The sequence below is a fragment of the Mustela nigripes genome, chromosome 12 (genome assembly GCF_022355385.1).
Source record: "Mustela nigripes isolate SB6536 chromosome 12, MUSNIG.SB6536, whole genome shotgun sequence".
NCBI classification, from domain to species: domain Eukaryota; kingdom Metazoa; phylum Chordata; class Mammalia; order Carnivora; family Mustelidae; genus Mustela; species Mustela nigripes.
The window spans coordinates 32,815,094-32,828,948 of NC_081568.1; the positions used below are offsets into that span (position 1 = coordinate 32,815,094).

General features: G+C 42.6%; 2 protein-coding genes across 5 annotated transcripts in view; one reads left to right on the forward strand and one right to left on the reverse strand.

The window, feature by feature from the left end:
* Positions 1-8,852, reverse strand: part of OXCT1 (3-oxoacid CoA-transferase 1) — a 127,987-nt gene extending 119,135 nt beyond the window's left edge. The window contains exons 1-2 of the mRNA XM_059417058.1: positions 8,685-8,852; positions 1,003-1,111 (exon numbers count right to left, since the gene is read on the reverse strand). Of these exons, the coding sequence (XP_059273041.1) occupies positions 1,003-1,111; positions 8,685-8,762 (187 nt within the window). The 5' untranslated portion in view covers positions 8,763-8,852. The remainder of the gene's footprint in view (positions 1-1,002; positions 1,112-8,684) is intronic.
* RIMOC1 (RAB7A interacting MON1-CCZ1 complex subunit 1) overlaps positions 7,543-13,855 on the forward strand; it is a 43,363-nt gene continuing 37,050 nt past the window's right edge. The window contains exons 1-4 of one of the 4 annotated variants that reach the window (XM_059417059.1): positions 7,543-7,677; positions 7,769-7,805; positions 9,524-9,585; positions 11,917-11,974. The gene's annotated coding sequence lies outside the window, so the exon portion shown is untranslated. Of the gene's footprint in view, positions 7,678-7,768; positions 7,806-8,170; positions 8,540-9,081; positions 9,150-9,523; positions 9,586-11,916; positions 11,975-13,855 lie in introns of those variants that run through there. The other 3 variants (XM_059417062.1, XM_059417060.1, XM_059417061.1) reach the window with 3 other exon arrangements.

Sequence of the window (13,855 nt, forward strand, 5' to 3'; positions counted from 1 at the left end):
ACAGGGCGCCTGGGTGGCTCAGTGGGTTAAGCTGCTGCCTTCGGCTCAGGTCATGATCTCAGGGTCCTAGGATTGAGTTCCAAATTGGGCTCTCTGCTCAGCAGGGAGCCTGCTTCCCTCTCTCACTCTCTCTCTGCCTGCCTCTCTGTCTACTTGTGATCTCTGTCTGTCAAATAAATAAATAAAATCTTAAAAAAAAAAAACTTAAAAAAAATAAAGTTATATATACATACATACATATATATATATATATATATATATATATATAAAATATATCTCAATCAGGCAGCAAGTTTAATGAGTGTGAGACAGTGGTTCTAAAAGACATTCTAAACAAGGTGCAGCAATAGAACCCAGAGGCCTCAACAACAGACAGATGAAATATGCTTTCTAGCTCCTAAAATGAGGAATGATAACAGGAGTGGCTAGGTAAGGGCTGATGGGATCAATGCCAATGTTATAGCTAAACAGAATTCCCACGGATCTAGGAATGTTTTCAAAGCTAACAAGACATCACTATTTAAAACTTGAGCTTTTCGGGGCGCCTGGATGGCTCAGTGGGTTGAAGCCGCTGCCTTCGGCTCAGGTCATGATCTCAGGGTCCTGGGATCAAGCCCTGCATCGGGCTCTCTGCTCAGAGGGAGCCCAATTCCCTCTCCCTCTCTCTGCCTGCCTCTCTGCCTACTGGTGATCTCTGTCTGTCAAATAAAAATTAAAAAATAAATAAATAAAACTTGAGCTTTTCAAAATAATGGAAAAACACAAAGGGAAAAAGTAAAACATCAAGTGCTAAACCCTGCTAAATTTTCAAGATGAGGATATTAATAATTACATAATAAAATAATTACGTAACATGCAATAAATGACTAAAAATAAACTAATAAAATAAGTAATAAAATAACTGGCATTTCTAATTCCACAGCTTTGCCACTGTGATTTCCTGCTCTGCTACAAACATAAGGATGTTACCATCATAAAAAGGAAAACAGTACTATTACTCACCACCAACCAGTATTGTTGCGCCATCAGGGATGTCTTTTACAGCTTCCACTGGATCTGTATAGAATTTGGTGTGGTGACGCGTGCTGGTTGAAAAGTAGCAAACACATCCCTAAAACATTTTTAAAAATTATAAGTGAATCATCATTTGGAGACATATCTTTATTTTGCATGTATACCAACATATTCATTTTTCATATATACAAGGATAATTTTATTATCTGCTCTTTGAAACAAAGAGTGGGGCTGCAAGTAATTCATCTTAGAAGTAGGAAGGACAGGGATGCCTGGGTGGCTCAGTGGGTTAAAGCCTCTGCCTTCGGCTCAGGTCATGATCTCAGGGTCCTGGGATGGAGCCTCGCATCAGGCTCTCTCAGTGAGAAGCCGGCTTCCTCCTCTCTCTCTGCCTGCCGCTCTGCCTACTTGTGATATCTGCCTGTCAAATAAATAAATAAAATCTTTAAAAAAAAAAAAAGAAGAAGAAGAAGTAGTAGTAGGAAGGACATCTCTATCCATAGATTATCACCAGAATTCCCTTGTGATCGTGATGAATGTCTTCCATTGTATAAAGGAAAACTCTGTGGCCAACATTTGTGGCCACCCAAAAGACTGAAAGTAGATAGCTCATACACTGGGACTCAGATTCACAATAATAATGCCATCAAGCATCAGTTTCTGATAGTGAGCTAACCTTGCATTCAGTCAACAAATATTCACTGAAAATGTACTATGTGTCAACTATTCTGCTGTTTATTCCCATCTAGTAAATATTAAGACATGACTGCTGCTTTGTGGGAAATCAGGTACAGTGCGACCAACATACAAATACACAGTTTGACCCTGACCCATTCTTTAATCAATGAATACCTCCTAAGGGAGCAAGTAAGGAACAGTACACAAGAATACCCCTGCCCGGGGTGCCTGGGTGGCTCAGTGGCTTAAGCCGCTGCCTTCGGCTCGGGTCATGATCTTAGGGTCCTGGGATCGAGTCCCGCATCGGGCTCTCTGCTCAGCAGGGAGCCTGCTTCCTCCTCTCTCTCTCTTTCTCTCTGCCTGCCTCTCTGCCTACTTGTGATCTCTCTCTGTCAAATAAATAAATAAAATCTTTAAAAAAAAAAAAAAAAGAATACCCCTGCCCATAAGGCTTGGAGTTTATAGATGCTGAGAAAAACAGCAACTATTATCTGCAAGGAAGGCATGGCTAGTCTTACCACAGTGACCTGTTTAGGCACATAACAGGTTATCTAGTGAACTTTTATCAACAGTTTGTTTTTAAACAGTTTCCCTCCCTATGCTTCATCCACAACATGAATAGGAGATAATTAGAGATGACTATGTTGTAATCATTCATAATAATTATCACCTCTCCTTTACTCTTATTATATATTCAACCTAAAAAGAGAGAGAGCAAAGAGAAAGGCTCCTGACTCCCCATATGCCGTCACCACAAGAAGTTCATAAATGTAGGCTCACACACACTGCCTTATTGGTCTTTGACAGACATCCTGTGGGGTCAAGGTAAATCCATTAAGGAGTTTCTAGCATTCTTTTCTTCCTCTATAAACTTCTTTCATAAAAAGTATCCAATAGTACAAAAGCCTATTTCCTTTAAGAGAACAATACTGAAGGTCAAATGAGAGCTGCCAAAGTAGAGGTTACCTAGATGACTTTTGTCCCTTTAAATTCAACCCTGGTTCAGGTGTGGTGTAGAGAGTTGTCTATTCCCAGTTGTCTCTTCCTGGTGGGAAATACATGGCGGCAGAGCTAGCAAGGAACGAGCTTGAGCTCCAGAGAGCTTAGTTCTCTGTCCTATCCTCAGTAGCAAGGGTTTACTGGATTCTGTTTAAACACACAGGTACACATGCAAATATATATATATTTTTTAAATCTTGGAAATAAAAAGTTCAATAGTCTCAATAAAGAGGCCAAAAGATGAATCATAAAGTCAAGGGTATCTGCTCAAAAATAGAAAAAGAAAGATACAGATATTCTAATCCTACCAATTAATTTCACAGGTCAAGTTTTTGCAACTGAGCAAGTTCTCGAAATGTACCCAACAGTGTGTTAAAGCAAGACCAGATCCCGGATTTTAGCCTTCATCACAGCATCTTTCTACCACAATCTGCTACTCACCATGATTTTCAAAAGTCCTCAATCTTATCCTACTTCAATTTCATTATTTACAGCAACAAATCTTTATGAATGCCCTATTTTTTCATGAAAAACTCTATTGTCTTCTTTTCTAAAGAGTGAAGTCATTGCTCTGTACACCTTAAACTGATACACTATTGTTTTGCCAAATACATCTCAATAAAATTGGAAAAAGTCAAAGATACAATAAATAAACAAATCTTAATCTGTATCTCTTACCAAATAAAAAGGGGTGAAAAGTCAGGGCCTGAGCAGGAGGAAGAAAATAAAAGAACTCTTCTACACCTAAGTAGTCAGGGGTTAAAATCACACTGAACTACTTATCCGTAAACCGAGACGAATCCTACAGAGAGGAAGTTAAGAGAAAACTCATTTCTCCTACAGATCCAGGAAACTTTTCAGATTCACAAAGGGAAACAAAAGTATATAAGCACAGACTTGTCAGGAATTCTGTTCCTTTGTTCCAGCTGATAATTAGTGTCCTCATTACAAACAGAAATTATTAAAATGCTTGCCCCACACCTTAAAAAAATACCTCAGAACGGGGAGCCTGGGTGGCTCAGTGGGTTGAGCATCTGACTCCTGATTTCAGTTCAGGTGATGATCTCAGGGTCCTGAGATCCAGGCCCACGTCTGGCTCTGCACTCAGCAAAGAGTCTCCTTGTCCCTCTCCCTCTACTCTTCCCCCGACTCACTCTCTCTCTCTTTCTGTCTCAAATAAATAAAATCTTTTAAAAAAATACTTCAGAAGTATTTTAAAAAAGATTCAAGTGTTTCACACTCATCCAGATCATCAAAAGCTTAAAGAAATAAAAATGTTTGCAGGCAATGTGAGAATGGCTCAAGATTATGAAGAATTTACACCCAACGTTGGTGGGTTTTTTTTCATTTTTCACACATTCAGTTAATATTTGTTGACATTTGTTATCTATTAGTTGTACTGACATTTGCTATCTATTTGCTAAGAAATCAATAGTGTGACATAATGGGCCACTCTCCAGTAATCTCGGGGTCAAAATACCTTTGTTTCAAATTCCAGTTCAGCCACAATTGCGAGAAACTGGGAAAATTGCAAAATCTGAGTGTAAGGGGTGCCGACTTTAAGTAATGGATTAAGTAATGGTGCATCAGAACCACACCACTTCAACTGCAGAAGTTGCCCTGGGGTTGTTAGCTTCCTTTAAGCCATGCAACCCTCTCCATTCCCCACCAGGGCAGTACAATTAACTTGCCTTTCACTGGGCTTTAGTTTTCACATTTAACCCCCGGCCCCCCACACTCACCTTACCTATATACACAAGCATGCATTACTAATTCTACTAAGAGTTTTTTTTTTTTACCATGACCTATGCTATAGCAAATTAATCCATGCCATCCTTGCTGAGGGTTTTGAAAACTTTAAGATTACTTTAACATGTTTGTCTGTAGTTAAGTATGCCATTCTAAGTATTGAGAAATGACTGGGCAACCTGGCCATACAAACACGGGTAGTGAGGCAAAGAGGAAGGAGAATGTCTGAAACACCAGAGTGTTTCCTGTGGATCTTCAAGGCTTGGAGCCTTGGCGGCAGCCCAGAAAAAGCCTCTAGGTTTGTTTTCTGAACAGGCTTCGTCTCTGCCCACATTCTCTCCCATTCTCCCAGCCTCTGGGAGTTAAGGAGTAACACTGCTGACACCCCCTAAGACTGAGCAGAGGTGGTGTCCTGTTTTCATAAATAACTGAATTCAAAGTGAGGCTCTAAACTGCTTTAATTGACCTTTACTTTCTAAAATGCTACAACAGTGAGGTGAGAAGATTCAAGCAACATCTACTACATAAATAAACAAATAGCCTTCAAGTCGGCAGAGGTCACTAAAAAAATGAAGAGTAATAAATTATACGGCTTCAGCATCTAATGTATTCTGGGGATAATTTTTCTCACCAAGGTCTTCCTTTACATTTGGGTAACATTTCATTTTGTTTTTTTCACTCTCCCACCTTCAGCAAAATTACGTTTTATGGCGCCCCTAGCTTCTGCTTTACTATTGGAGGAAGAAAATAATAATGACTATACTGCAAAAGAACAGTTAAGGTCCTGAAAGATAAAAAATAATCAAAATTCTTACATTGCCTTTTTTTTTTCTATTTAATCTATTTCTCCTTTTAAAATTCTCTCCATCTTCACCCTTTGTCCTCTAGTTCAAATCTTACATTTAGAATTTGAGGACTGAGTGCACTGTTGAGCCTAAATTTTATCTCATGATTTCCCAATTCAAAATCTCCTTCTTGTCTAACCACTCCTACCGTTCTTTCTTTTGCCTAAATTTATTTATTTATTTTTTTGTCATTCAATACTCCACAACTTTAAGAAAATATATACTTCCTTCTGAAGGTCTTTCAGGGAAAATCCATACAGCATACTGCTTTATTTTTAAATGAATCTTATCTTAATGATACAGAACTGTACACCCAGGTGTTATTTACCTTGTTACCTTGCAGTTAAAAAAATCAGGACACAGGGAGACTGATACTGCCCACTTCAGTATCAAAGTATGATAAACAGAAGTGGGGAGAAGCCATACGGAGAGAGATGAAGACAACCCTGTTGGAAGGTAAAGGCAATAACATGCAGGTGGATACACGCACTTGGCAAGAATATGGCATCAGTGCCAAGTGTGGAGGTGGTAATATGTGTTGTAACGCTTACCAATGTCAAGAGTGAATTGACAGTACCAGTATCTGTTAAAGGTGGATGTTTACCTTACACTAAACACTACCAGTTATGCAATTACGACATGAATAAATAAATCACAAAGACCCTACAGGGAGTTACTGACTTAAGGCCAATTCTCTAAAGTTGTAGCATACTGTTTTTGAGGGAACATACATGTTCTTTTTATTCTAACAATAGAGTGATGCCCAGCACTTGAAAGGAGCAGAGGTGAAGTCATGATGCATTCTTCCCGGTGTATCAGAAAGCTTGAGTTTGCCAGGAGTTAAAATACTAATGAGGATGGGGAACTCAGAAAGAGGAGAAGCTCTCTGAGAGCTGAGAGGAGCCAAGCCCAGGGACATGTGGGATCAGGCCCCATGGAGAGAAGCTTGTGAAGATCAGGCTGGAAAGGAAGACTGGGGAAGGCCTTAAGGACCTCACTCGAGATTTGACTTCTTCCTTCAATGAGGAAGGGACACCAAAGCTTTTGAAACAGAGATGTCAAAACTCATATGAAAGCCTGAAACAGGAAGAGGCAGAGGAAATCATTCTTTCATTCACTCCTCCATTTGTTCAAAAATCTTCATTCTGTATAAAATATATGAAATACTGGAATACAGCGTTGAGACAAACAAAAAACCACTCAGGCATAGTCCCTGCGCTGATGAAAGTTGCAAACTAGCAAAGGTAACAGTCATTAAGTAATTACAAAAATTTAAATACAAATGTTAATATCTCATCAGGGAGCTAAAAGGAAGAATCAGATAGTTGCTGGGAAAGAGCACTAAGGACATCCCCAAGGAAATTTCAGCTCAAGGTAAATACAGGACACTGGTTATCCACTGGAGGCGGAGGCAAGAGGGGAGGAAAGAAGGGGTCCAAGATTTCCCTGGATGGATATGGATGCTATTGGCCATAATGGAAACAGAACAAAACAAGGGGGGAAACAATCACTTTATGACTGGTTCACTTTGGGTCAGAAAGAGCTTGAAGGACTAAGTGTCATCCAGGTGGAATGGATTGATAAGTTGTACCAGGGGAGAATGGAATTGGTGAGAAATCTGGGGAAAAAAACAGGTTCAAAGAAGAAAGGCAGGTAAGTGTTAATGGTATTTTTAGGAACTTCTTCCAGTAATAATTTTCCAAAGTGAATAGAGAATAGTATTAAATGCTCCTTCTGAAACAGTAATGGAGGAAGAAAGAGAACTTCGGATGTTGTACTCAAATCTAAGTCCATGCCAATGACTCTGAAATGTAGTTCTCAGACTAACTACATTAACATCATCTGGGAACTCATTTATGTAAAGTGTGGGACCCCACACGGGACCTACTAAATCAGAAACTCTAGAGTTGGACCCAGAATCTGGTTTGCTAAAACCTCCGAGTAATCCTGGTTCATTAAAGCTTGACAGACTTGCCTAACACACACACACACACACCCATCTCATCTGTCTCCTAAGAGTTTTGCTGGGCTTCTGAAGTGGTTTAACGCCATAGGAAAGTGAATAAATAACACTTAGGTAAATAAGTAACTACCAAAAGAGGGAATGTTTTTGACCTAGATCCAAGGGTATGGCAGTGTCCTGGTCTGCATATTTCAGCACCCGCAGCAGTGTCACTGAAGGTCAGTCTAAGTGCCCTTTTAATAATGCTTTATATACCCAAAGCTACCAGCAATCACCAAAATGCTTCCTAAAATGCATTTATGAATAAAAGGTCCCAGTTCTAAATCATCCCATATCATTTACCTAAGGGGCTCACTGGCCCCTCTGCGTTCACTGTTCTCAGAGACTGGATGCGGGAAAGACAGAGCAACTGGGGCGCGACAGTTCCCTGTGAGCACGCACCTTATGCAAGATACGCTTTCAAGCTCGAAACTATTTAATGCGCTACTAAATAAAAACGCCACTTTTCGTTTTCCCCTAGGAAGGAAGACGCTCCCGCGATTACGCTGATAGCCAAGGTAAACCACCCTCCGGGACCTAGCACTCTCGGCCTGTACTGGCCTCTTAGGGCTCGGGACAGGGACCGCACCTGGGCGTAGGCGTACAGGTAGGGAGAGTCCAGCGGGCGTGCGGGGGGTGGGGGTGCTTATCAACCAACAATCGCAGTGAAAAGTGTCTCAGGATACCACTTGGTGGAGAGCTGGCACTAAGGGTGGCACAATGTTTGCTAAGAGTTTGAAAATGGAAATCCTCCAACCCGGATGCCTGCGCCACAAGAGCGCGCGCGACGGGGAAGATGCCCAGACGAGCGCTCCCGGCGGGTTCCCCTTCTCCTCGGCACCGTGCGGCGCAGCCAAATGAGGGAGGACAGGGAGGGCACGACCTTCCACCCCGGCGACCCCGAGCATCCGCCCCCTCCGCGGCGAACCTGCGCGGACCCGTAGCTAACCTGCTCCAAAATCCCCAACGCGAGGCGCAAACCTGTCCCCTGCTGCCGTCACCCTTGCCTCTCCCACGACCGGGGCACCCTCCCAGGAGGCTGCCCGCGGGGCGGAGATGCGAGCCGAGAGGACGCATGCCCCAGAGGACGCGAGCGAGCCCTGAAGGGCGCCGCGCCGCTGCCAGACGCCCTCCGGCCCCCTTTCCGCCCCTCCGCGTGCTCCCACGCCTGGTCGCGCCCGCCCCGGGGCAGCGGCTGCAGAACCGCGCAGAGGCAGACACGCGAAGAGGCAGCGAGGCAAGGCAGAGCGTGGTGCGTCTCGGTGCCCCCGGAGACGGCGCCACGGATGCTAAGGGGAGGGGTGGAGCGGGTGGGTGTAGTCAGGGGAGAACGCGGGCACCATGCGGGGTTTCGTCTGCGTCCTGCCGGCGCGTGGCCTTCTTCGCTGCCAGTTTACCTTGGACCAGGCGCCCCCGGTGAGGCGGGCGGAGGCGCAGAGCGGAGACCGGGCGGAGAGGAGTTTGAGGGCCGCCATGTTCCAGGCCGGGCGTGGAGCAGGCGACGGGTTGGGGCGCGCGCGTGAGGGTGTGGGAGCGCTGCCGGGCCCGGCCGCGTCGACGCGGAGGGAGGGAAGGGAAGACGCTCGAGGGGCGGGCTGGAGGCTCGACCGCGCGTCGATGACGTCCTCCCCTCCCTCGCCCACTGAGGCTGCAGGTTTAGAGAGACGCGGGGCTGGGAGGGGCCCGGCGGGGAGCGGGAGCCGGGTGCCGCCGGGGCGGTCGACGGGGGAAGCGCCGCCGCCCTTGGGCGGCAGTGTCCGTTGCCCTCGCGTTCCAGGCAGCCGCGTCGGCGCGCACTTGCTGCTGCAACCCCTCAACAGTCCGTTAGCTTTGAGGGGCTGCGGGGGCTTGCTTTCCCCAAGGTCTGCGGTGAGGGTTGGCCTAGCCTTCGGGCGCCCCAGGGTCTGTCTCGGAGTCTGTTGCTTTTCGGAGACAGTGCCTGGCACCTGTGTGGGCTGCAAAGGGGATACCCCCTGGAGGTCCCCTACTTCGCTTACCCATCCGGGCAGCGTTCCCATTTCTTCCATTTCTTAGTCCCCTCTCCCCACACTTGGCCCTGGCTTGTGTAAAGTTAAGTTTGCCTTAAGAACCTGCCACAAGCCATGTCATTAGGTTTGGCCAGGGAAGCCTAGGCAACACTGTACCTGGACAAGAGAGACTAGGTTAGGGCTGGGCCTCTGGGACCGTCTCTTCCTTCCTTCCTTTCTTCCCCATCATCCAAGTCTGTATTTTTCAGGATTTTTCTGGCACCTGAGTCCCAAAACCTCCAGAGATTACTCAGCAGCTGTAAACATGCAGGTGTGTATACCCCTTTGACTGTCCCTGGGCAAGTTACAATAACTTTCCTGTTTCAGTGCTCTTATCTGAACATTTTATTTTATTAAAAAAAAATTTTTTTTTTAAATTTATTTGACGGAGACATACACAGCAAGAGAGCGAACACAGTAGGGGGAGTGGGAAAAGGAGAAGTAGGCTTCCTGCTGAGCAGGGAGCCTGATGTGGGGCTCCATCTGAAGGCCCCAGGATCTTGACCCAAGCTAGGCAGACACTTAAGGACTGAGCCACCCAGGCGCCTCCTCATCTGAAAACTTTAAATCTCAGAACTATCTAAGATCTACATGAGATAGTTCATGGGAAGCTTCTGGCTCTGTTATAAACAATAAATGTTAGGCATCATTCAAGTTGCAGTCCTGAACTGGTATGGCAAATATATGCTCTCAAAGCATTATCTTTTGAACAACCCCTTGAGGACATGAGCGAAATCTGATTTCTTCAGAAGTATCCTCTTAGCAGATTAGAGGGACCAAGGGGAAACTCAGTAAAGGCTTTATTTTATTAAATGCTAACCAAGTCCTGGGAATATGGGTGTTAGTTTTGAAACAAAGCAAAGCACACAAGGAAATTAAATGATACCTTAGCTTCCTCAGCAAGTACACCTAATGCAATGAACAATCATGGTCCAGCTTCAAGTCTCTCCATAAAAGCATTTGCCCTTTTATTGTATTCTTTTAGCTCCTTTTCCCTCATGGATATTATCATTTTAATCAACATCAATGAGGGAATAAGATACCAAGTTAGACTATCCAATTACATTAAGAGAAATTAACTTAGTAATGCTCTATATTTTCAACACATCTTAAGAAGTTGGATAGAGGGGTGCCTGGGTGGCTCAGTGGGTTAAAGCCTCTGCCTTCGGCTCAGGTCATGATCCCAGGGTCCTAGGATCAAGCCCCACATTGGGCTCTCTGCTCAGCAGGGAGCCTGCTTCCTCCTCCTCTCTCTCTGCCTGCCTCTCTGCCTACTTGTCATCTCTGTCTGTCAAATAAATAAATAAAATCTTTAAAAAAAAAAAAAAGTTGGATAGAGGTGAAACTCGGGTATTAGAACTTAAATCCCATTACTAGTCCTAATACAGCATACAGCAGTTATTGTACTGTAGCTTACAGAATGTGAAAAAGCTGACATTCACGGTTGGGTCTGCTTTCCCACTTTCGCCCTTCCAGAGGGCATACGAAATGGAAAAAGACTTTGGCAACTTCATCTAACTGTGGTCATATGACTCACTCTTCTTGGCCGGTCTCTGTTGCTCTGGCTAAATTAAAACACACATTTCCAGTCTTGTACTCTGTGTGACTCTTATTCTTGTGGGGGGAAAAATCACCCTTACTATGGTCAAGACACTGTACTATTTTTTAATGGCTCAATCGCTGTGTTTTATACATTTTATCTAACATAGGAGTAACTTGAACAAATTACAGAAGAGTTCTTCTGTACACATTTCCCTCCTGGTTCCACAAAGCCATTTCAATTTTAGTCTGTGAAAAAACCGATTTTTTTTTTGAATATCTGAATTTTTCTGAACTAATAAGAATGGTTCCCCCTTGCTTTAAAGGAAAGCTTTTGGCAAATATATTCTGGAAACTTTGTGTAATCTTGCACAGCTTAATTTACACATTCTCAAAAATTGGAAGAATTTAATTGAAATCAAAGCTTTTAAACAAAAGGCCTGATTCCAGAGACACAATAAGGAAAGTTTATTTTGTATGATGTCATTTTATATATGTGTATTTATATATGTATATCTTATGTTGTTTTTATATACATATACACATTCATTTATATATATGTATGTGTATATATGTGTATGTGTGTGTGTATATATATATTTTCCCTCTCTGTCGAATGAATATAGACAATTTGTCAAAGTTAGATTGTAAATTGTCATTCTCTGCTTGAGAGATTTTTGTTTAAATTATCCTAAGATGCTATTTATTAGCATCATCTCTCATTACTGAAAGATAAGACATCCTGCCCTCACATTTGATGGAATATTTACTCCTCCACACTGATAAACAGGGGCATTTGAAGACTTGTTTTTCAAAGGTTGTTTGACAGGCTTAACTAGTAATGGGAATTTTTACTAAGTCATTTGAGTCAATTAAAAAAAAGAATGTGTGCTTCATTGTATACAATGGTTTGTTAACATAAAAACAAATCCCTTCAGAGAAATAATTTTCCTCTAGTGGATTTGAAAGACAGAAGTTTGAAATTTTACATAAATCTGTAAATGTATTGTTTTATGATGCAAATCATCATCTCCTAATTTACTTCTTTTGTGTGTTTTCATAGATTCTTTGAAGCAGTGCCTTGTATTAACTAATGTGCATTTAATATTCAGTGGATAAAAGTAAGTTAAATTTTACTTTCAATGTAGGGGGAGAAAAGGTAAAATAAGTACATGAGATGTTTGTAGAGGGTTCAACTCCAAGAATGAAAATGAAACTTATGTTAAGGTGCTAAAGAAACTTAAAGGAGCAAAACACACCAAAGCCATTTTGTACGCATTCACATCTGATTGTTACTTCTGCTTAAAACCCCTCAGTGGTTTTCCCCACTGCCTTTAAGATCCAAAATTCAAGGGCACCCAGGTGGCTCAGTTGGTTAAGCCTCTGCCTCCCTGGATTGGACTCTGCTCAGCAGGGAGACAGCTTCTCTCTCTCTCCCTCCCTCCTGTTCCTTCTGCTTGTGTGCTTGCTCTCTCTCTTTCTCTCTCTCTCTGTGAAATAAATAAATAAAATATTTTTTTAAAAAAGATTCAAAGTTCAGGCTTCCTACCCTGGCATAGAAGGGGATCATCTCTTCTGGTTCTCCTTCCCCCTGCATTATTTCCTTTATATATCAAGCTATTCAGCATTTGCCTCTTGACTTCCTCAGGATGAATTCACACAACAAATATTGGTAGCAAAAGGTAAAGCACATGGACTCTTTTAGCCTGCCTGGGTTCAGATATCGGTTCTGCTAAGAATTCTCTAACTCTGGGGATCACCGTGGATAAGAGTTTAAAAAGAGCCACAGAATGGAAGATGTAAGCTCATGTCCAGACCAGCATCTGTTTGCAGTATTCAGGTGCTAGAAGGTTATACCTTGTGAACTTAACTATTTTTCAGATGCTTTCTGATCTGGAAAATATCAGGCAGGATTCAAACCCTGGACTATACAGCATTAAAGATTACTTTTATCTTTATACCTCCCTCTTTTATGAGATGCCTTTGAAGCCAACCCTCAGACCTACGTTTCCCTCATTCCGCCCAAGCGCCCAACTTCAGTTTCAGTTTCTCTTATCTGTTTGATTGCAGTCCCTTCCTAGATAAACTTCCTTTCCCTCTCAGAGTTAACCACCTCTTAAATGATCACTTCCAATACAACTCTGGTCTTCTCACACACTCTCCTGAACTTTTCAGGAATCCTCATAGGCTACAAATTAAAGTTCAACATTCATTTGTAGCCATCTCTCTAATCCAGGCTCAGCAAACCATATAACCTTAATGATTTTATAGAAGTACTTCAGAGTTCCACACACATTATATTTTGAAATGAAATCTTAAATTATATTCGAGCTACTCTGTCAATTTTAACAAATCAGTAGCATGTGCACTCAATTGTGAATTATCTCTGATTTCAACATACTAAAGGTTACCAGATTGCAGTTAGGAGGCAGATCTTTTTTTTTTTTTTTTTAAAGATTTTATTTATTTGTCAGAGAGCGAGAGGAGCGAGAGTGAGCACAAGCAGACAGAGTGGTAGGCAGAGGCAGAGGGAGAAGCCGGCTCCCTGCTGAGCAAGGAGCCCGATGTGGGACTCAATCCCAGGAGGCTGGGATCATGACCTGAGCCGAAGGCAGCTGCTCAACCAGCTGAGCCACCCAGGCGTCCCTAGGAGGCAGATCTTAACAAAGTTTCTCTGTCCTCTCAATGCCTATGCTAGAACTTAAAAAATAAATAAGTGTTAACAAAGGTAGAGGCTCTGTACTTAGCTTTTTATCATTTTCACTTTTGCATGTTGACTCACATAATTTTATATAGATGTATAATACTTGGATGCTCTGCTCAGACAGGTCTACTGCCTAGCATTATTTCTACAGCATACTAGTTTTTCAACAAGAGCACCTAAAGCACTTCATGATAATGTCATATTATGGATAGGATTAGAAGTTGTCTTCAATTTTGGTCACTTAATATACATTTGTATATGCAAACAAGAAGTAACCAATATGATTAATGATTGACTA